The 23958-nt window shown below is 37.4% G+C and overlaps 1 protein-coding gene across 1 annotated transcript; it reads left to right on the top strand.

The window, feature by feature from the left end:
* Positions 1–11898: 11898 nt before the first annotated feature.
* LOC100713908 (olfactory receptor 6C74-like) lies at positions 11899–12843 on the top strand. The gene has a single exon (XM_003466117.4). It carries the CDS (start codon positions 11905–11907, stop codon positions 12841–12843), a length of 939 nt encoding a protein of 312 aa, XP_003466165.2. The 5' UTR covers positions 11899–11904.
* The last annotated feature ends 11115 nt before the right edge of the window (positions 12844–23958 follow it).

Genomic DNA, 23958 nt, shown 5'->3' with positions numbered 1-23958 from the left:
TTACAATGTGAAAATTATAATTCCATAAATAAAATGACAGGTTAAAAAGCAAAAGCATAGCTGCAACTCCCGCCATCTCTGCATATGACCTCACAGGACCCAGATGCTCCAGCCCGAGGTGCACACAGGGCTGGGCCAGAACAGGCCCCTCCCACATTTCACAGTACTAGCAACACACCTAAGGACCTAGGAACTCCAAACCATGCTCCCTCAGTCCCCCATCTGCCATCACAGATCCCCACACCTCCTAGACCTAGCATTGCTGTTGATCTTCAGCTCCAGCACCTCCCCAGAGAACCTTGAACTGCAGTACATTAACCATGCAGTATCGAGGGGAGACTCAGTAAAAAAAAATTCATCAGGCTTTCATCAGTGAGGTGAGTTTGCCCCTAAAAGAGAAATAGAGTGTGCCACCTCCAGTGGGCACAAGGAGCATTAGAGTAGCCCCCAATAGAAGTAGGCCATAGATGAGATTGGCAAGAGTGTGAGTGAGTCCTTGCTGCACAGAAAGTATATCAGGTAGGTTGGTGAGAGTGCCAACAAGGCCTCCCCCCATCGGGAGAAAATTAAGGGGACCTGAGACATAAGGGGGCACCCAGAGATGTAATAGGATCCCAGAGGAGACAAACACTATAAACAGGGAGATCTGAAAACTCTGAAAAACCTGAAGACATAATAACAGCAGGAACTAGGGGTTGATTTCCATCAATATTCATAGGTTCATAAGCCTAGAAAGAACATAGCATTCACCCAAAGGCCCTACAGGGGGAATTCAGGTGACTTTCTCTCTTCTTCACTGTGGGACCCAGCAATTGGCACATCAATCTTACAGTAGGACCCCAAGATACACACTAGCAACTGTTGGCACTAGTGGGATTGATGGACCAAATATTAACCCAAAAGGGAAATATGACAAAATGAAAAAGCAAAATGCAATCACAAACATCTAGTCCATCAGGAGAAAGTACAGGAGAAATTGAAATGGAGGACTTCAAAAATAATATGCCAGAAATCTCTGAAAGATAGTGAATGAAATGAAAAAAAAAACTCCATGAGGCTATAGATGAAATCAATTTAGAAGTACTCTGCCCTGTAAAGACAAAAATCACATTAGTAAAGGACTTGCTGAACATAGCTAAAGAAGAAATGAAGAAAAAAGTACAGGAGCCTGGGAAACTGATTGAAACCTTGAATGAACAATATAGAAAGCAAGCAGAATTCATGAAACAAACTCAAAGACACATTCAAGAAACAAAAACTTCTACCGCAAGCTGGCAAAACCATTTAAATCCAGCTGAGGATAGGATTTCAGGCCTTGGAGAAAAGATCACAATTAGCGACCATGAAAGGTTAGAACACTAAAAAATCACAAAGTAACATGAAATGACAATCCAGCAGCTTCAAAATGATACCATGAGAAATACTATAAGACTAATAAGCATTAGTGAAGATGCAGGAGCCAATGCAAATGACATAACTAAACTATTTCCAGAAGTCATAGCAAAAAATTTCCCAAACATAGGGAAAAATCTGATATGCAGATGAGTGAGGCATATAGAACACCAAACAATCACAACTAACATGAATACATACCCAGACATATAACAATAAAGATACCAGATATGCAGCATAAAAATACAAAAAGCTGTTAGAGAAAAGACACAACTCATCTATCAAGGAAAGCCCATTAGAATCATGGCAGACTTTTCAGCACAAACCCTCAAGTCAAGACAAGCTCAGAGTGAGGTATTTCAAGTCCTAAAAGAAAACAAACTTCAACCCAGGCTGATGTGCCCAGCAAAACTTTCTTTTAAACTTAATGGAGAAACAAGATATTTCCATGACAAAGAAAAACTAAAGAAATTGACATACAAATCTTCACTAGAAAGATGTTGAAAGACATACTAGATAGAGATAAAAATGACCACAGCCCCCAGAACAATAACAGAAATAAACCACCAGATAGGACAAGCAATTAAACAAAGGAGAAAAGAAGAAAGCAAACAACTGGAAAATAACGTGGCAAAGTCAAGCCAGTATATATCATTTATATCCATAAATGTAAATGGCCTCAATTCTCCTATCCAAAGAAAAATGTTGACAGAATGGATAAAGAAACAGGATCCCACAATATGCTGTATACAAGAAACACACCTGATCCAAAAGGTATTTCTTACATTACAAGTCAAAGATGGAAAACAGTATTCCATGCAACAGGCCCCAGAAAAAAGCAGGAGTAAATATTCTATTTGCAGACAATGTAAACATCAAATCTAAAATGATTACAAGAGATAAAGAACGTCAATAGATACCCATTACTGGAAAAATTCAAGAGGAAGAACTAACAATTATAAATATATATGCACCAAATATAGAAACACCTAAGTATATAAGAGAGATACCAAGGGGTGTTGAAAACCAAATACACAGGAACACAAATATAACATGGGACCTTAACAGTCCATTGTTACAAAGTGATAAAAAAAACTAGACAGAAAGTTAGCAAAGAAATAATAGAACCTGTGGAGCAATTGGACTAAGTAGATGTCTAAAGAGTATTCTACCCAAACACATCAGCATACACATTCTTCTCAGCTGCTCATGGCACATTCTCCAAAATAGACAACGTATTATTATCCCATAAAATATTCTTAATTAAATGCAAAGATATTGAAATTATCCCATACATAATGTATAACCATAGTGCACTGACATAGGAAATTAATGCTAAAAGAAATTGCAAAACCTGCATAAATACATGAAAATTAAATGATGACCTTCTGAAAGAGCAGGCTACACATGAAATTAATGAAGAAATAAAACAATATCTACAACTCAATCAAAATACAGAAACAAAATACTGTAATCTGTGGTATGTAATCAAAGTGGTCTTATATGGGAAGTATTTAGCAGTAAATTGTAATATCAAGTAAACAGGATGAGCACAAAAAAAGCAACCTAATCTTTCATCTCAAGCTTCTAGAAACAGAAGAGAAAGTTAAACCCAAAAAGGATAGAAGAGAGGAAATTGTAAAGATTAGAGCACAAATCAATGCAATTGAAATTTTAGAAAATACAAAGAATTAATGACTCAAAAAGCTGTTTTTGACAGTATAAAAAAATTGACAAACCTCAAGCTACCGTTTTGAAGAAAAGGAAAGAAAACCCCAAATTCATGCCAAAAGGACTGAAAAGTCAAAAATTACTACAGATCGCATGGGAATTCAAAAGATCATGAATACCTACTTTCAAAATCTCTACTCACAAAGATTAGAAACCACAGAAGAAATGGACAGATTTCTAGAAACAGGTGAACTACAAAAGCTTAACCAAGATGATGTAGCAATTTTGAATAACCCAATATCAGCTATTGAAATTGAAAACATAATTAAAAACTTACTGACCAAGGAAAGCCCATGTTCACAAGGATTTACACATGAATTCTACAAGAAATTTAGAGAAGATTTGAGGTCAATACTCCTTAGACTCATCAATGAAATTGAAAGGAAGCAATCCTGCCTAAATCATTCCTGGAGGCAAGTATCACTCTCATACCAAAACCAGACCAAGACACAATGAAAAAGGAACTATAGGCCAATCTCACTAATGAACATTGAGGCAAAGATTCTCAATAAAATGCTGTTAAATAGAATATAATAAATCACCAAAAAGATTGTACAACATTACCAAGTGGGATTCATTCCAGGAATGCAGGGATAGTTTAACATATGCAAATCAATAAATGCAATACATCATTTCAATAGAGCCAAAAGAAAAATGCATAATGATCTCAATAGATGCAGAAAACACTTTTGATAATGTCTAACACATGTTCATGATTTAAAAAAAACTCTTCAGAAACTTAGAATACATGGTGTCTACCTCAGTCTCATAAAGGCCATCTATGACAAACCAGCAACCAACAAAAACTAAAAGCTTTCACACCAAAATCAACAATAAGATAAATATGTCCACTATCACCATTGTTTTCAATATAGTTCTGGAAATATAGCCAGGGCAATCAGATAAGAGATAGAAATAAAAGCAATAAAGATAGGAAAGGAAGAAGTTAAACTATCATTATTTGCAGATGACATGATTCTCTATACAGAAGAATTTAAAAATTCCATTGAAAGACTAGTAGAGGTAATAAAAAATTCAGCAGTGTAGCTGGATACAAATTCAATGCTCAAAAATCAATTGCATTCCTATACAAAAACAAAACCTCACTAGTAGAAAAATTATGGAAGTATCACCTTTCACAATAGCATCTAAAAAATGAAATACTTAGGAATCAACCTAACCAGGAATGTAAAAGACGTAAATGCTGAAAATTATGCTATGCAAAAAAGGAGATGGCAGAGGATATTAGAAAATGGAAGGATATTTGTTGATCTTGCCTAGGAAGAACCAACATTGTGAAAATGGCCATGCTCCCAAAACTGATATACAGATTTAATGCAATCCCAATGAAAATTCCATTGACAGACATCAGAGATCTAGAGAAAACACTCCTAAGATTCATTTGGAAACAGAAGAAACCTAGAATAGCAAAGGCAGTTCTGGGCAATAAAGCCATGACAGGAGGCATCTCAATTCCTGACTTGAACCTATCCTACAAAGTCACAGTGATAAAACCAGCATGGTACTGGCAAAGAAATAGACCTGAGGATCAATGGAACAGATTGGAAAGTTTAAACACAACTACAAAGAATTCACCCACCTGATTTCTACAAATGGGCTAAGCATTTCACTGGAAGACTCTTTAATAAATAATTTTGGAAAAATTTGCTTTCCACATGCAAAAGACTGAAACTAGACTCGTGCATAACACCATGCACAAACTAAAGTTTAAATGGATCAAAGATATAAATGTTAAAACAGAAACATTAAATGTACTGGAAGACAAGTTAGGTAGAAGTCTTGGAGACACAGGGGTAGGCAAAGAATTCATGACTAAATGCAAACTGCTCAGGAAACACTTCAAAGTATCAACAACTGAGATCTCATACTATTGAAATTTTTCATTTCTTTTTTTTTAAATTTTATTTAAGGAGAAAACAAAAAGCAGAGAAAGGGTACAAGTTATACAGATTTACAGAAAAAAAAATGAACAGTAGGAAATCACTAGTTAATGGATTACATATTGTCATCTTAGAAATAATTGTTCAAGTCACAAAATTAAAGCTTGTAAAGTGGACATTCCAACAATGATACTCCAAACAGTTCTGCTCAATGATCCAATAAAACTCAGTGATATCATTTTCTATCTTATACCCTTAAATATACATGCAGTTATATAGTTTAGAGCACTTTCTTTTCCTCCCTTTTATACAATGACAATTATACATTTTGGGTTTTGTTGCTCCCACAGTTCTTATTACTTTTTTGGAAGGGAGTAGAACCAAATGTGACATAACAGAACAGAGTCAATCAAATCAAAAGGGTGGACATAATAGATAATGTAAAAGCATAATACAAGGTGATCAATAATGGATACCATAATGCCTACCGCTATCTCTAATAGAATTGCCTATATCATCAGTTATAATAAAATTGAACAAAACAGTAAAGAACAAAACCGACAAAACGAAAACACTGGAGACATTGTAGGTCTTCAAAAGTAGATAAAAGTCATTGAGAATGGGCGTCATAATGAATCTCACTATCTTCACAGCTGTTGCCTAAACTTTCGAACCTGGCACTATCAAGCAAAACAGAATAGGGGGACATCATTCAAAAACAAGATGGTGAGAGTAATACAGTGCTTTAAATCGAGATAATGGAAAGTCAAAGTGGGTTACTATAATATATCCTGCTATTTTTATTTATTTTTACCTTAATTAAAAGGATAAAAATAAAAAAAGTAAATAATGGAGTGGAGATTGAGATAAAAGAGGGCATAACAGCAAAACAGCACAGATCAAAACATAACCATTTAAGCAGAATAGTGTTTCACCACAAGATAATCCTGACATAAAAGTAGTTACCATATTGTCTCTTTCCTTGAAATCCCTGAGTACAACTTCGTATACTGTAGCCCCAAATATATCAAAACAATGTAAAACCATTCAAGAGAATGACAGCATTACAGGGTATTTAGAATCAACCAACAGAAAACGAACAATGGTTTCTGTATAATCTCCTTGTCTTTAAAAGTTTTTGCTTATGCTATCGTACATAATAAAATCCAATAAGATACAACCTGTTTAGACCAATGGAGACAGAAGAACAAAAGCTTGATGAGACTTCAAAACAAGATGATACTAAATCAGTACTACCTATTAAGATGTCATTTTCTCCAGAATAGCTATTCCTATCATCCAATCTTCTCTGCCACATTTCTGTTGAGCTCTTTTTCTGTCATTAGTTGTCAGTTTGTCTTCTTCATTTCGTTCTCTTCTCCATTCATTGTGGCCTCCCCGCCACTATTTCTGGATTCTTTGTATTTTTCTTTTTTTAGAATATCCTGCAATACTCTCTGTAGAGTTGAATTGGTGGTTGCAAATTCCCCCAGTTCCTCTTTATCCTGGAAGCACCTTGTTTTTCCATCAATTTCCAGGGACAGTTGTGCAGGATATCTCAATCTTGGCTGGAGATTATTATCTTTCAAAGCTTGAATTACTTTCCCCCACACTCTTCGTGATTTGATGGTTTGTGCAGAGAAATCTGCTGTAATTCTGATGGGTGTTCCCTTGTAAGTGGTCTGTTTCTTGTCTCTGACAGCTTTTAATATTCTGTTCTTGTATTGAATTTCTGGAATTTTTATTATTATATGCCTGGGTGTTGCTCTGTTTGGGTTGTAGGTGGCAGGGGTCCTGTATGCCTCATACCTCTGAGTATCTTTACCTTTTGCTAAATTAGGAAAACTCTCCGGGATTATTTCTGTGAGTAGCTTTTGTAGTTCATTTGTTTGTGTCCCTACTTCTTCTTTTATGTTCTTAATTCTTAAGTTATGGATCCTCTTATCATCTTCTTGTCTTTGTATTATTGCTGTTTGTTTCTTTGTTACTTTTAAGAAGTTTTTCATTTCATTCTCCCATATTACAAATCTGCCCTCCAGTTCAGATAGTCTGTCCTTAGTTTCTTTCAAGCTGTTATGCCAGTTTGCAATAGAGTTTTTAGTTTCCTGGTAGTCCCTTTGAACCTGCTTCACATATTCTATGCTTTCTCTATTTTCTCCATCAAACAATTCTCCCCTCTTTTTCTCTTCTTCCATTCCACCATCCATTTTTTCTTGGGTGGTACTTAGCATTTCTCTAACTATTCTGCTTACTTCTAGCTTCAGGTCATTAATACCTTCATTCTTGAATTGATCTATGAGGCTCTCTATATGGTGCTTTATGTCTATTGGTGTGGTGTCCGCTATTACCTGTTTCTCAGGATTAGGGGCCAAGGAGCCTTTCTTGTTGCTGCCTCTTCCCATATTCTTTGTTCCTTATATATGCAAGCTTATATAGGAGGCCCAGCTTCCCTCCCTGTCAGCCACAGCCTGATCAAATTGCGCCAGCTAGGTGTTCCCGGCAATGCAGCACACCAGGAAATCCTGGACCAGGCAGCCAACGCGGGGCCTGCCCCTCCAGGCCACCCTCAGGCTCTGGGATCTGGGTTGTGCTAGCCTATTGGGTCTCCACCAGCAGAGTCACTTAGGCTAGGCACTTCTCACCAATCTTGCTTGAGAGAGGGATACGTGGCTGAAGTCGCCACTGTGCCCTGCTCCCACAGTCTGCCCAGTCCCAGAATGTCTTCCGCTGGAGTCAAACTGTGGTAGAGTGTCAGTTTCTCTCACTCACCTCACCACAAGGCAGTGCACGGCTCCCTGCCCGTCCTGCAGAGCTTCCGCGTGTCTCTCTCCCTGCCTAGCCGATGTAGATTCAGCCGCTGCATGGCAGGAAACACAAATCGTGGCTTCCAATGGCGTGGGCTCCAGCCTCCACACTGAGACCCCTCTGTTCCTGTTCTAGCACCAGGACTGCATTCCAAGTTGGTTTCTCTCAGCCCAGTTCATTCCTGGGTCAGCAGAGCATATCTCCACCTGCTTGTCTCCTTACTCCGCACCATTCCTGAATTCTGAGCCGAGTCTTTCAGAGAGCCTCCGTAGCTGCTGTTATCTGTCTGCCACGTTCTCCCGCAGGTCATGTTTCTTCATTTCGAAAGAAATCATCAACAGAGTGAAAAGAAAACCCACAGAATGGAAAATAACTATAGCCAGCAGTCCCTCAGACAAAAGATGTATATCCAGAGCATGTAAAGAATTGAAGAACATCAGGGCCACAAAATTCAAAGACCCTCTCCAAAAATGAGCATTGAAGATGAACACCCATTTCTCAGATGAAGATATACAAATGGAAAAGAAGAACACGAAGAAATGATCATGACCACTGGTCATTTGAGATATGTAAATTAAAACACCATTGAGATTTCATCTTAGTCTAGAAAGAATAGCTTCCATCAAGAAAACAAACAATAACAAATGTTTGCAAGGCTGCAAAGGAAAAATGAACACTGCTCCACTGTTGGTGGGAGTGTAGACTGGTGCAGCCACTATGGAAATTAGTATGGAGATATCCCAGAAGATTAGAATTGGAAGTTCCATTCAGTTGAGCTATTCCACTTCTGGATATTTTCCCAGAAAACCTGAAATGGTCATGTCATAGTGATATATGTACAACTATGTTCATAGCAACACAATTTGTAATAGCCAAATCTTGGAAACAACCAATATACCCATCAACCACAGAGTGGATGAGAAAAATATGGTATTTTATACAATGGACTATTACTCAGCTATAAATAAGGATGATCTTGAGGCCTTCATAGGTAAATGGAGGCAACTTGATACTATCCTCGTGAGTCAAATATATAAGAATTATATTTATAAATATCACATTTTGTCTCTAGTTTAAGATGTAATAAGAAATGTAAGAAAACCCAAAATGTAATTGCTATTATAAAAAAAAAGAGAGGAAATGGAACTGCTCTAAAGGATATAAGCTCATATATGTTTAAGTGTGTAAGACAGATAATCATACTTCTAAGTTTTTGTTGGATTGTGGAACAGTACTGTTTGCAGACTCACTGATTGAATGTCCACTTTGTATGCTTTAATTTTTTACCTTAAACAACTATTTCTGAGATGACAGTATGTAATTTATAAACCTAGTGATTTATTAGTGTTTATTTTTTGGAATTCTGTAATTTTGTGACCCTTTTGTTTATTTTGCTTTGTTTTCTGTTTAAATAAAATTTTTAAAAACAAAGCAAAACATTTAATTACATAAAAAGCTTTCTTTTGTTAATGGATGATTTTATTGACCTGTTTATTTTGGGACTATACTCATTTTATGACTTTGGGCAGTTCAGCCAGATATACCAGTGCAGATTCTCACAGAGCACCATGCAGATAACTGAGACCAAGAGAAGACTTTGCCACATGCAGTGACATGGCACTTAGGGTTAATTTCTATCAACATATTCCATTTCCTGTAATCAACCAGTCAGTGACCCGTGGGAATCTGCTGCACATTTGATTCCAATTTGCTTTCCTCAGCCTCCTCTAATGAAGTTTGAGTGCCAAGGGTTGGTCCATGTGGACTGCCTGACCTCACTGGAGATGGCAAGAAGTCCTAAGCTCACACAGTGCAAAGAGTTTAAGACACAGTTTCATTATGACTGCAGCCATATCACCTATACACAGGGGTGGGTAACATCTAGGTGGCTGGAAAGTGGCCCTGTGAACAAGGAAACCTGACCTTGGTTTTCTTTTTCTCTTGAGTTTCCTTTTTCATTGCAGAGGACGGGTGCACTAGCAACCAAGCTTGATAGTCACGGTGAAGTATGCCATCATGTCCAATGGAATGAATGACCATGTAACACAGGTGAACAGAAGTATGTTCAGGATATCTACATAGTTAGAGTGCAAAAGCTAGTGTGAGAGTGTGAGTGTGAGTGTTTTGTACTGTACTCATGGTCTAGATGGATTTAAAAGTCTTGAGAAAGGAGAAACTATGATTCTCAATCCTCCAAAGTTTATAAAACTGTCTCCTTGATTATTAGTCAGCCTTAAGAATTTTCTATTTGATTTCACTTGAAAATGTCTTCTTTTCTCTTTTTTTAGGCTATGAGAAACATTCTGGCTTATTAGAATTAAGAAGAACAACAGAACCAAAAAAATTCTTTCCTGGGAACTACTTCTTCATGAGTTCTCTATGCTGGCTTGACGTGTAAGTTACTGAGTCAAAAGTTTAAACCAGAGACCTCTTATTTTTAAGCTAATACTGTGGATCATGCATACAAATACCAATTTTAACAAATCAAATAATTAAGTAAAGCAATATTTAATTTGATTACTGATTCACTAAAGCACTTATTTTCAGCAGATGCTATGACCACTTCCCCTAGATGAAACACAAATTCATCTGCTTTCAAGCCAGATCATGGATTAAAAGTCAGTGTTCTTCTGTTTACTGCAAGGAGCATCCAGGTGTGATTCCAGCCACCCAGAATCCTGCAGTGTAATAATGATGCCCGCAGAGGGGCAAATGCTGAAGGCAGAGCAGAAGGAAGCCCTGCTGTTGTGCTGAGTGGGAGGAATGAGGGTGATAAACATGTACCCCTGAGGTTTGTTCACTGAGCCTCTACAGTAAAGTAATGGGGGAAATTCCTCCCTATGTTTACATGTAGTTTCTCTTCGAACCATGACTGCGTAGCTTTGCGATGCTTCCATGAGTTTCCTGCTCATTCTAGGGACTTAGGTACAGAACTCTAGGCATGGATGTCAGGAAAATAAATGAATTGGAATGTGGTGACAGGCATACTCTTTGAATGTTGTCTGTCTCCAGCATGCTGAACTCAGGGCCTAGGTGGGCTTCCTGGACTGCATGTCTTATTAGAAGGTAGAACACACTTTGCCTTTTACTCTTATAACTGGGTTGGTCCTGCAGGTTTTCTGGTTATCTTTCTGTGGTCCCAGAGTCTTTCCTCATTTATTCTTTGACCTTGGATCACTGATTGATCCTCTCCTGTTCTGACCCCAAATCTACAGAGATGCTGACTTTTAGCCTTACTTTGTCCATCCTGTTCATTTCCCCCCTCAGAACCATCGCCATGAACAAAAACAGAGTGGTAACATTGAGCCTCCCCTTCAAGCCAAGGAGCGTCAGCATTTGTCTTCATGGGCTCTTCTCACCTCTCTGTAGTGGGAGCTTCCACTGTACATTGTTCTCTGTTATGTGTATGCTTTTAGTTGTGTATTTTGTCTTCAGAAGCTGGTTTCCATTTTCCTTTCTGTACCTTATGGAGTATTAATAAAATATACTAGACAGTATTTTCCAGAAAGTAAATTATATATAAAAATTATTTTCAAAAACCTCCAACCAAAAGAGAAAAGCAGAACCAAGAGAGTTCAACATCTACAGTTTAACAAAGGAACATTTCAAAATAATTAATAATCAAATATTAAAATGTATAACATGGTTCTTCACTGAGAGAAGTACTTCCAACTAATGACTTAGGTTTGATTTTAGAGAGAGATCAATCTGTACTTTTTGACAATAATCTTTCTGGACATGTTTGCAGTATGTAATCTATACATTTACTGGTGGGAAATTATACAAGTTCGTAACGCATCTTAATTCTTCATTTTTGTCCCCTTCCCTGATCCTCCTTGACTCTTTCTACCAACTCTCTTCCCTGCCCATCCTCAAAAGCTTTATTTCCTTCTTTTCTTCAACTATTTTTCATCCTTTTGCCTTTCCTGTCACTTCCCCCTCCAACATACACTCCTATTCTCATTGGAAAAATATTCTGTTTCCTAACACCAAACTTTTACTTTTCTCCATTTTTATTTTTCTGCACTTTCATCAGAAAAAGAGGGTTTATGACAGACAGACAAAGGAAATAAAGATGGAGATAAGAAATGGGACATCTGTCCAGGAGTTCACGCTGGAGGGCCTCCCTGCAGTCCAGCACCTGGGGAAGGTCCTCTTCCTGCTGCACCTGCTGGCCTACCTGGCCTCTGTCACGGGGAACTCACTCACCATCACCATCACCTGGGCTGACCGCCGCCTCCACACCCCTATGTACTTCTTCCTCAGCACTTTCTCCTTCTGTGAATGTGGTTTCATCACCACAATTATCCCCAAACTACTGACCATCTTTCTTTCTGGAAGACAAACAATTTCCTTTGCTGCCTGCTTCACACAAGCATTTGCTTCTCTTTTCCTGGGTGCAACAACTTTCTTCCTGATGGGCGTGATGTCCCTGGATCGCTACTTGGCTATCTGCAAACCTCTGTACTACCCCACCATCATGAACACAAGGACATGCATCCTGCTGGTCACTGCTTGTTTCTCTTTGGGATTTCTGCTTATGGTGATTCCAGTCATAAAGCTGTCCCAGCTGTCCTTCTGTGGCCCCAATGTCATCCCTCACTTCTTCTGTGATTTGGGACCCTTGGCAAGGCTCTCTTGTTCTGAAAGCAGATCTATTGAAACACTGTTCTACAACGTCGTCTTTTTTTTGACTTTTACATCTTTCTTTATGACTGTCATCGCCTACAGCAACATAGTGGTCACAATCCTGCGGCTCCCATCAGCCAAGGAGCGGAAGAAGGCCTTCTCCACCTGCTCCTCTCACCTCATTGTCCTCTCTCTGATGTATGGCAGTTGTGTCTTCATCTATGTGAAACCAAAGCGAAAGAGCCGACTGGACACCAACCAAGAGGCCGCTCTGGTGAACACGGTGGTGACCCCGCTGCTGAACCCCGTCATCTACACCCTGCGCAACAAGCAGGTACACCAGGCACTGAAGGATGCTCTGTCCAAGGTGAAGTTGCAGAAATAAAATCACTACATTGTAGTGGAAGCGCTCACCTTCCGTTACACTGAGTACAACTGTTTACTATTTGTAGGATCATACACTTTGAAATGATGTCAGTTTTTAGGTTGTGTTTACTAATCCACGAATCATCCTTAAAGTATCCAAAAACTCAATTTGAAAGCACTCATCATTTCATATTATGATGTAAATGTCTTCTGGAATCATTTCAGTAATTTGAAAGTAATCAAATTCGACACATTTAATAATGGGTCTAATGTACACATATTTGTGGGATATGTTGGATTTCACAACCAAAAGTTTGTGGCTCAAATATGTGCCTATGGTGACAGCATGAAATGGAGAAGGACGTTCATGCACCCTGACAATAGCACAGATCTCCAAAGATGTAACATGCCAGCATACGGAATACCAGTGACTGTCAATGCATTCCTTAAAATAGTCCAGTATGAGTTTTTGTTGGATCATTTAATAGAACTGTCTGCAATCTCACTGTATTAATGTCCACTTTGTATGCTTTAATTTTGTATCCTGTACAAATGTTTCTGAGATGACAATATGTATTTTATTCACTAGTGAATTCTTACTGTATATTTTTTCACTTGAAATTCTGTATTGCTTGTAGCCATTTACAGTCTTGCTTTGTTTTGTTTTTCTCTTTAAATTAAAAAAATTGTCCAGTACAATTGTTTTTAAGGTTGAATGCTTGAAGATTGCATATTTGATATACAAATACAAATTTTTACAAGTCCAACTCCCCTTTGATGGAGACATATGATGTGTCCAGGTGAAATTGAAAGGCTTGATTCATTGGTCTGTCAAACAGGATAGAACTTGAAATAAACACAAAAGATCATTGGAGAGAGATGAGATTCATAAGAAGGAATTGAATATTGTTATTTGGTTCTCTGGCATAGAAAATTTAAAGAAGGTGAGATAGATCAAATCAGAAAAAGAGAGGTAATTGGGTTTGTAAGGTCTCTCCAAAGGGATCTAAAAGCAGGTCTCTACATCAGTAGCATGAAAGACTTAGGTGTGATCACTTCCAGTGTCATTTTCAGGCTGATGTGAAATGATGCTCTAGATTGACACAAGCACAGTGTGAAATGCCCAATAGAAAAATGGAGGTCTGTCTAACGGAAAAGTTCAGTTATGAATGCAACTGTATTTAGTTATTAGAGTACGCTACAAAATGTGGAAATTGAGACAAAATTCTGGCACAAGACCTTGTTTGGTATAGGTGGTTGAAGGCATCTATGTCATTTGGCTTTGTGGCATTGTTCTGTGAGTGTGGGAATCATGAATGACTCTGTTGGGGAGATCGAGGGAACATATATACAAAACAATTTGAAGAATAGATGGCTCAACTAACATAATGTGTATTTTGTATATACTGATTGTATTTAGGGATATCCATAAAATATTGTGTAAGTTTGTATTTTTCCCCTCTAATTGGGGTATTTCTTTTGCTAACATAATTTCTCCACTAGTGATTTACTTTGCCCAAATGAACATTGAAATGTGTGGTCACTGCTTCTTTGAGTCCTTAAAATTTGAAATTTTAATGACAATTATTGGAAATCTGGCTTGGAATAAATGGATAAACTATAGTTTTAAAGACATACATTGCTTAAAAATAATAGCTTCTATGTCATTAACACAACTCTTGCTGCAATGTGATATACTACAGGTACACTACAATTTGTTTAGCCATGACTCTGCTGATGGACTTTTGAGCAGTTTCCGTCTTTGGCACTATGAGTAGTACTGTTGTGTTCACGTATTTCCGTGAATACTTACACTACTTCTACTGGTTAGGAAAGGGAATGCAGTGGAGGAAGTCAAAAGAAAGCACTCAAAGGGAAGGAGGTTTCCATCGCGGTGATAAAAAGAAAGTTAGATTTTAATTGTGGGTACTGGAATTGTACAGCCGTGTGTATATTTGTGCATGCAGATGCTTGAGTATCAGTTTTAATTCTTTCATAACTAAAAAAAGCTTTAGTTCTTTTGTAAACTAGAACAGAAACTGTGATGGGAGGACTGGGGAGCACGTGACCTGAGGTTGAGTGATCTCTTAGCTGATGAAAATGCTTTGGAACTAGATAAAGGCAGTCATTGTACACATTGAATGTATTGCATGCTACTGAGTTGTTCACCTGTTAGTGATTAATTTTATAGGTGTGCTTATTTCAAACAGAAAAACCTATATTCCATAAAGGTTTAAATATTGTTGAAATTTTTACAATAAAAAAATGGCAGCCCGTCTTCACCAGGGCTGCTGACTGGGAGATACCAGCCCTGATGAACCACCACACCCTTTGCATTTATAAGACAAAAAAGGAACAGGAACAAAGAAACAAAATAACTCTGCGAGAGCTCAAGGGCTCATTGAGAATTTGCATCAGTGCAGAGGAGCAGAATCAGTTGGAGAATGTCTGTACAGGAAGACCTTGTTAGCTTGGCATAGCTGAGGTGGCAGGAAATGGGTCAGAACAAAGACAGACTTTGAGGCTTTCGGTGTTAGCTGTGAGGCAGGAGACACTGTATTCCTCCGTGAGCTGTCTGCTAAGGACACCAGCTCTCCTTGTCTCTGAGGGAACCTATGATTATTTCTGCTATGGACCCCAGAGATGGAGATGTGACTACATCTGCCCTTCAGGAAGCAGCTGCTGTACCAGTCTCTGTTTCCCACTCTTCCACCTCTTCCCCTCTGTGCATCCACCTGACCTTCAAGCCTTGGCTGACCTAGGATTGCTTATACTGCAAACCCAGCTCTTTGGTCCCATACACTGGAGCCACTGTAGAGTGCAGTAACTTGCTCCAGATCCCAAAACCAAAGTTTGAGTCTTGACAAGGTTCCCCTGTCAAGACTCCAGCTCAGCTCCCATTCACACTTACCCTGTATTCTAAACTTGGCTCTGAGGTTGCACTGCACAAGCATGCCTCCATGGGTAGACTCACTACCACCATGACCAAGCTCATGCCCGGGATTCTGGTCTCGATGATATCCAATCTTGGGACCCCAGCTCAGCTGCCATGGACAGCTGGACCCACTCTGATCTCAAATCCACAGTAACCAGTACACACCCATGTTCCCATCTACAGCCCCCTGGCTGCTACAGAAACTTGAGTCTCATTACAAACTTGGTCCTAGGGCCTCAGTATCCTGGATACTGTCATAATAATCACCCTACCCACAGCTGTAACCACCCCATGTATGTCCCTGCTTTAGACCTTTGCTCCCTGGTGACTCCATGAGTTCCACACCTCAGACACCAGTGCCACTGCCACAGAGAAGGGCCTACACATCATACCCAACGTCAACAGGTTTTCCTGGGCCATGACTTTCAGGACAGCCTGGGCCCTAAAGAAAGGCTTTTTCTCAAAAACAAGGAAGCAAGCAAACAAAGTTATCTGGCTAACCATCCGTCATAAATGGAGGGCAAACAACATAAGCTGAGGTGGTTCATAACCATTAGAATTGATTACCTTATGAGAACTGCTGAAGCAAGTTCTTCTCTCTGAAAGAAGAGAACACTAATTAGAAGTATGAAAAAATGAAAGAATGAACTTACGGGTGCACAGTAAATTTAGAATACTATCGTACAGTAATGACAGTGTGTATAGAAAACATATCTTTAATATGAAGCTAAAATTTGAATTATGAAAGGTAATATCTGCTACAACATGATAAAGTACAAACCCTATTAATGATGAAAATCATAATGTAAAAGGTGGTGGGGAAACATTACAGTTTTCAGCTTTTTATGTGATCATATGAAATTGTTTAAGTTGCATTAATTTTCCTCCCAAGTTTATGTTTGTTTATGGCTGAGTTGTACTCCACTATACAAAACAACACATCTTTTTATCCATTTCATGCTTGATGAGCGTTTGGGTTGTTTCCCAGAATTAGCTATTACAGCTTGTGGTGCTATAAACATGGGTGCACATATATCAATGTGGTGTGATATTTTCAATCATTCTGAGAAGATACCCATGAGGTTAACAATTGGTTGAATGGGGCCTCCAATCCTAGTTTTTGAGGAGGCTGCACACTGGATTCTACAGTGGTGGCACCAGGCTACACGCCACCAAGAGTGAAAAAGGGCTCCTTTTTACCCATAGTCCCTTCATTGTTTTTTATTGGTTGATATCTTGGTGATAGCTGTTCTTTCTGGCGTGAGATGAAATCTCAGTGCTGTTTTAATTTGCATTTCTTGAATGATCGATGGTGTTGCACATTTTTCATATTTTTATTTCTTATTTGTATTTTTCCTTAGAAGTGTGTATTCATCTCAAATGCCCACTTTTATATTGAATATTTGAATTTTGGTGGCCTTGGTTGTTTCAATTTGTATAAACTCTAGCTATAAATTATTTTTCTAATTGACAACTGCCTATAATTCTTTATACCTCAGTGGGTTGCTGTTTCATGTCATTGGTGATTTCTTTTGTTGTGCACAAACTCTTAAATAAAATGAGATCTCTTTGTGGCATTTGCCATGCAATCTGGATTTTGTTCATGAAATCTCTACCTATGCTTATGTCTTCAATATTTGTACCTATTTTCTCTTTGAGTAGGTTTAGTGTTCCTGTTTTAATATGTAAATATTTGATTCATGTTAACTTTAGTTTCACACCATAGTCATGAGTGAAATAAACCAGATTCACATGTGAAAATATTGAACGATCTCATTGTGATATACAGAAAGTATACACAAGATCCAAAACGTACAGTGGATAATGTGAATAGGCAGGAGACTGTCCAAAAGAAAAGAAAGACTGTAATGGGAGAAAAGGAAAAGGGATAGAAGGAAAGTAAAAACTGCCTAAATATATATTACACACACAAGATGGTTAAGGTAGTTATACAGGTGGCTTTTCTTCACTCTGAAAAGAAATATTTGCACTAATAACTTTTGGGATAATATTTCATGCCTATGTCTTGTACTCTGAACAACTAATGTAACAATATACAACAGTTAGTACTGTTATTCTCCTACTCGCCTGTTTGGCAACCCTCTTTGATTTTTATTTTAACAGATTTTCTTTTTAAGATAAAAATGTTACATTATTATTGGCTTAAAATAACTAGAAAATATTTTATGTAAGATTTATGGTCATCATAGAACTTTATAATAGCTTCACAAAAGATTAAAATAATAAGAATATTATCTAATCAAAAAGGAAGAAAGGAAGCAAGAAGGAAGGAACTTCAAAATAACCAGAGAAGATGGCATTAGTAAGACTTTACCTATCAATACTAACATAAGGGTCACAATTGTGCCTCTCCTAACAGGCAAGGAACACTAGAAACTTTCTCCACCTTCTCCTCTCACTACTCTATCATGTGATCCTCCAATGTACCCTGTTGTCCGTTATTTTTATGCTTTTAGTTGCATATTTTGTGTTCAGAAATTCATGGTTTGCATTTTTTCTTCACCTTATGGAGTGTTAGTCAAACATACTAGATGCTACTTTGCAGAGAATTTTGATATTATAAAAATGATTCTTAAAAGCAAAATAAGAACAGAAAAGCAGAACCAAGAAAGTTCAATATTTACAGTCTAACAAAGGAACATTTCAAAAATAATTTATAGCAAAATATTTAATAGTTAACATGGTTCTTCACTCAGAAGATTAACTTCAAGTAGTGTTTTGGTTTCATTTTAGACAGAGATCAATCATTTCTTTTTTTAATTTTTTAAATTTTATTTAAAGAAAGACTAAACAAAATATAAAATAGGTAGAAATAATACATGTTCAGAGACAAAAATGAACAGTAATAAATCACTAGTTGATGTTTACAGATCGTGATTTTACAAATAGTTGTTCAACATACTAAAATGGGACATGTAATGTGGGAATTCAAACAATGAGACTGCAAACAGCTCTGTTCAACTGTCCAACAAAAACTTAATAACATGGTTGTCAATCCTATACACTTAAACATACATGCAGTTATCCATATTTTCATTTATGTTGAGATTAAACAAACTGAAGTAAGTTAAAATCATTCTGAACAAAGAAAAATAGTATTGCTGGATTTCACATCATGACACTCTGGCACCAACACTGGGTACTGTAGTGTCTTTTTTAAAAAATTTAATTTAAAGAAAGACTAAACAAAACAGCAAATGGATAGAAATAATACATAATTTCAAAGAAAAAACAAACAGTAAGAAATCACTAGTTGATGATTATAGACTGTCTTCTTACAAAGAGTTGTTCAAGATGCTAAAGTGGAGCATATAATGTGGAGATTCAAACAGTGAGATTGCAACCAGTTCCGTTCAACTATCCAATAAAAACTTAGAAATATGGTTCAATCCTATATACTTAAACATACATGCAATTATGTTGAAATTGAATAAACCTAAGCAGGCTAGTATCATGCTGAACAAGGAATAATACTATTGTTGTGTTTCACATTATGACACTCGGGATCAGCACTGGGTATTTTAGTGTCTTTTTTTTTTCTTCAAAATACCTCTTCATTTCATCATGTGTCATAAGATCAGTTCTCATAAACTGTAGATTTCTACACATGCATGAGTCTTAACATGTATGTGTATTCTTTCTATATTACAGGGAGAAACAAAAAAAGCAAGGCAAAACAAAACATATTCTTATAAACACATGAAATGAAACAAACACATAAGACCATTGCACAAAGAGTTCTACCATGGTTCTTCTGTTGTCTCTTGTTATCGCCAATAGAATTGGCTATATCATCAGACATAGTATAATTGAATATATTAGTACATAACAGTATTAATAAAAACACAACTTTGTATATAGTATAGAACTTCAAAAATAGGCAGTTATCAAACCAGAATGTGTATCATAGAGTTCTTTCATCTTCAGTGTAGTTGCCTATACTCTCAGACCTGATACTATCAATCATATCAGTTTTAAATAAAATCTTCTCTGCGTCATTTCTGTTATGCTCTTTTTTATGCCATCAGTGGTGTGCTTATCTTCTTCATTCTATTGTATGCTCCATTCATTAAGGCCTCTTCTGCCACAGTTCCTAGATTCTTAGTACTTTTCTTTCTCTCAAGAATGTGCTGGAGTATTCTCTGTAGAGTTTGATTGGTGGTTGCAAATTTCCCAAGTGCCTCTTTGTCTTGGAAGCATCTTGTTTCTCCATTAATTTCTAGGGACAGTTTAGCAGGGTATATCAATCTGGGGTGGAGTTTATTTTCTTTCAGGGCTTGGAATACTTCACTCCAGGCTCTTCTTGACTTGATGGTTTGCATCAAGAAGTCTGCCATTATTATGATGGGCCTTCTTCTATAGGATATCTGTTTCTTGTCTCTAATAGCTTTTAATATTCTGTTCTTATGTTGAATTTCTGGGATTTTGATTATTATATGCCTGGATGTGGTTCTGTTTTGGTTGTAGGTGGCTGGAGTTCTGTATGCCTCATATATCCAAATATCATTTCCTTTTCCTATGTTTGAGAAGTTTTCCTTAATTATTTCTGTGAATAAACTTCGTAATTCCTTTGTTTGTACTCCAGCTTCTTCATTCCCATTCTTTATTCTCAAGTTATAGATTCTTTTGTCATCTTCTAGACTTTGTACTGTTACTGCTTGTTTCCTTGTTATTTTTTAAAAGTTTTTACTTTCATAATCCCACATTGCAAAATTGTCCTCCAGTTTGGATAATCTATCCTTAGTTTCTTTCAAGCTGATTTACCATCTTTCCACAGGCTTTTCACTGTACTGGTGATCTCTTTGAATCTGTTTCATGTATTCTATGTTTTTATATTCTTCATCAAATGGTTCTCTTCTTGTTTTGAATTCTCACTTCCCTCATGTATGTCTGCTTGAGGGATGCTTAGTATCTCTTTTATTAATCTTCTTATATCTTGCTTTATTTGGCTAAATATTTCATTTATGAAGTGGTGTATGAGGTCCCGAATATATCTCTTTATGTCCACTGGCACTATGTGTGATATTGCATGTTTGCTGTTCTCATTCTCCTTTATATTTACCTGTCCTGGTTCAGTGTTCTCAGGGTTGTGACTTGGGGACTTTTTACTGTTGCTTCCTCTTCCCATCTTTTTACTTCCTCCAAGAGGCCTCGGTTTCTTTCTTTGCTTGTTACAATTCTTCTGAAGCGTGCTGGCTAAATGACCCTTCACACTGCAGTGTGTTAGTGAGTTGCAGACAGGGACAGCGTATGCTGGCCCTTCCCCTCCAGGTCAGTCAAGCTGCTGTGGCCTGCACTGTATTAGTTGTACTGACTTCCCTCCGGATCAGTCAAACTTCTGAGGCTTCACTGGGTTAGTGTGGTTAGTGTGCACCACCATTGTAGGGACTTGATTTTTGGATAACCTACTGGGGCTTATCCAGGTCACATGACCCAGGACTAGCTCACTCCACCAATCCCATTAGGAAAGGGAACAATTGACTGAAGTCACAGCTGCCCCTTTTACTTGCCAGTCCTGCCAGGTCCCTGAATGTAATCTGCTGGAGCCCCCCTATTTATGGAATGGCTTCACTCCCAACACTCACCACAGGTTGATGTAGACACCCTGCCAACTCAGCTCTTTTTTCAGCTCGCTGACCCCCAAACTCAATGTAATGGCACCTCCAGTGATTCAAAGTAGCAGGACCACAGATGGCTCAGCAAGTCATCTTAATTACTTCTTGGGACAAGAGAATTCATCTCCCTCTGTTTGGGGCTCCCCACTCTGTATTATGTTGAATTCTAAGTTGACTATCTCAGGGAGCCTCTGTAGCCAGTTGTTATCTATCCACCATCCTTGATCTTCTAATTAATCATTTCTTGGTGACAGTCTTTTTTGTATATAGTGATTGCATTTATTGTGGGGAGATAGTACATGTACATCACACATCTTAATTCATTTTTTACTTTTTTATTTTAAAGAATAAAATCAAACAAACAGAATAGAGTTAATAAAAACAAAATAATGAATGTGGTACAGGATTTCAAATCAAGATAAAAGGAAATCAGCAATGTCTACCATAATGTCTTTTGTTATCTTGAAAGTAACTACCCATACTGTCAGGCATAATAAAATCAAATAGAAGAGGACAGAACAAAACCAGTCAAAACATAACAGTGAAAACATTACAGGCTTTGAAACAGTATAATAGGGAAACAAGAGAGGCTACCATAATCCCCCTTATTATCCTCAAAGTAGCCGCCTGTACCATCAGAAATAAGAAAATCAAACAAAACAAGCTAGAATAAAGTCAATCAAAAGAAAACAATGAAAGCAATAACACATCTTAATTCTTTACAAAAACAGCTAAAGCTATCTTTCATAAGTCTTTCTTAATATCTTGGACTGACTGGGTAATAAACATATCTTTAAGTATTATCAATCCTATTGAATCATGAGGTATGGACATTTGTTTTACCTATGCCTCTAGTAAATGATCTAGGAAACCAGATGGATTTTCATCTTTTTTATTAATATCTGACTATTTACAATAAATAAAGGGCTTCATTTTTGTCCTTCTTGGCCCTTCAAAGACGCTTTCTTGGAAAATATCTTCTCCAATCTCCTGTCTGGCTGTTAAAACAGCACAGGTCTTGAGCGGGGATTGTTTGTGCTCCCTTGGGAATTGGCTTTCCCCTGTCTATCTTCAGGCTGCCTAAAATTAATAATATTATATTCACCCTCAAATATGGTAGTGTGACATTCATATTAAAAATCAACATTCTGGTGCTTTGTTAAAACACAACGTGCTGACCCACCCCACCACACAGATCATTAGACTCAGCCTTGACTGATCAGATCAGCTGCAACTTAAAGGTGCTCTGAGCTGACTCAGTCTGATAGCATTTAGTTGGACTGCATGTACACTGTGACATATTAACATGTTCTATCTTCAAGAACTGTCAAGCAGAGATGAATGAGTGAAGTACATGTCTAATTTTAACCAACTCATCACCATCCAATGATCACCAAATGATACAAGGGAAAGAATCTATCAACCTACTATATGTCTTGTACAACTTCGTGTTCTCTCAAATGGGAGAATGGATTTTAGTAACAATGGAGATTAAGAGTAGAATATATTTACTGGGAAAAGGAGACTTTTGTCTCAGAGAGACACAAGAGCTAAATAGTGGGCTTCCTAGGAAGCTGATATTGACCACCTGTCTTTCAGCAATCTGTTGCATCCAGGAATTGGCAACATCAATTACAAGAAAATTGCACAAATTTAAACGTTTTTCACAGTTTAAAGAAAGTTTTAAAGATTTTTTATCAGACACACTCATTAGGCTGAGAAGTGTTTAAATGAAAGGGTCCATTTCAATCACCCAGTATCTTTGAGATGTTTGCCTCTTTAAAACCAACAGATCCCAAAACAGAAGCAAGGAATATTACTGGAGATTCATTTGCATAAACAGAAACAATTAATGGATAATGATTAAGGAAACTGGTTTTTATAAGCCTATTGCATCATTGTTTATAAACTTTCAGAAACAATTTCAGAAATTTTGAGACTTGCCTTCTACAGAGTAAAGAAAGATTTCTGTTTTGTTAGCACTCAGAAAATCCAACCATGAGAATGTTCATGAACATAAACTATTAAGTCTGACTGGCAACTTCTTAGTCCTTAGATTACAAAGTTTACACCACAGTTTTCCATTGGTAGCCATCAAAGCCCATGGAGATTGGAGTTGCCTAGCTAAAATGACATTGTATGTGAATGTTACGGTGATCAGACTTCTATAGTGCTTTAAATCACCTCTTATAAACCAAAAAATATAAATCCTATGTGAATATTTGTTCAAAGTATTATTTAGGGTCCAATTACAAGAGGAGTGTCCGTACATGCTGAATTCATAGTTCTAGTTTCTTTCCAAACGTTCTCCCTCCATGATTAGTTGAATCTGCAGATACAAATAGGGAAGAGTCCTTATTCCATTAGAATCCACTAGACTCACTACAAATTTCTGGACAAAACTTTCAGAAATGGATGTGTACAAAACCAAAACTTCAGCACAAAATGAAGAACAAATCTAAGTTGGGATATACTGAAAGGAATTGCAAGGAAAAGTAGCAGCCACTTAAGGTGAAATTTAGGATAATCAAGATCATTGCAGGTGCAGGTTCTACAGAGGAGA

Source organism: Cavia porcellus, unplaced genomic scaffold, assembly GCF_034190915.1.
Source record: "Cavia porcellus strain 051 isolate PalLab524CR breed Dunkin Hartley unplaced genomic scaffold, mCavPor4.1 scaffold_23, whole genome shotgun sequence".
Lineage (NCBI taxonomy): Eukaryota > Metazoa > Chordata > Mammalia > Rodentia > Caviidae > Cavia > Cavia porcellus.
This window is presented reverse-complemented; position numbering and strand designations above follow the sequence as displayed.

Bases quoted from the DNA above. Each gene is read 5' to 3' on its own strand.
- LOC100713908 (XM_003466117.4), top strand. From the start codon at position 11,905: ATGGAGATAAGAAATGGGACATCTGTCCAGGAGTTCACGCTGGAGGGC.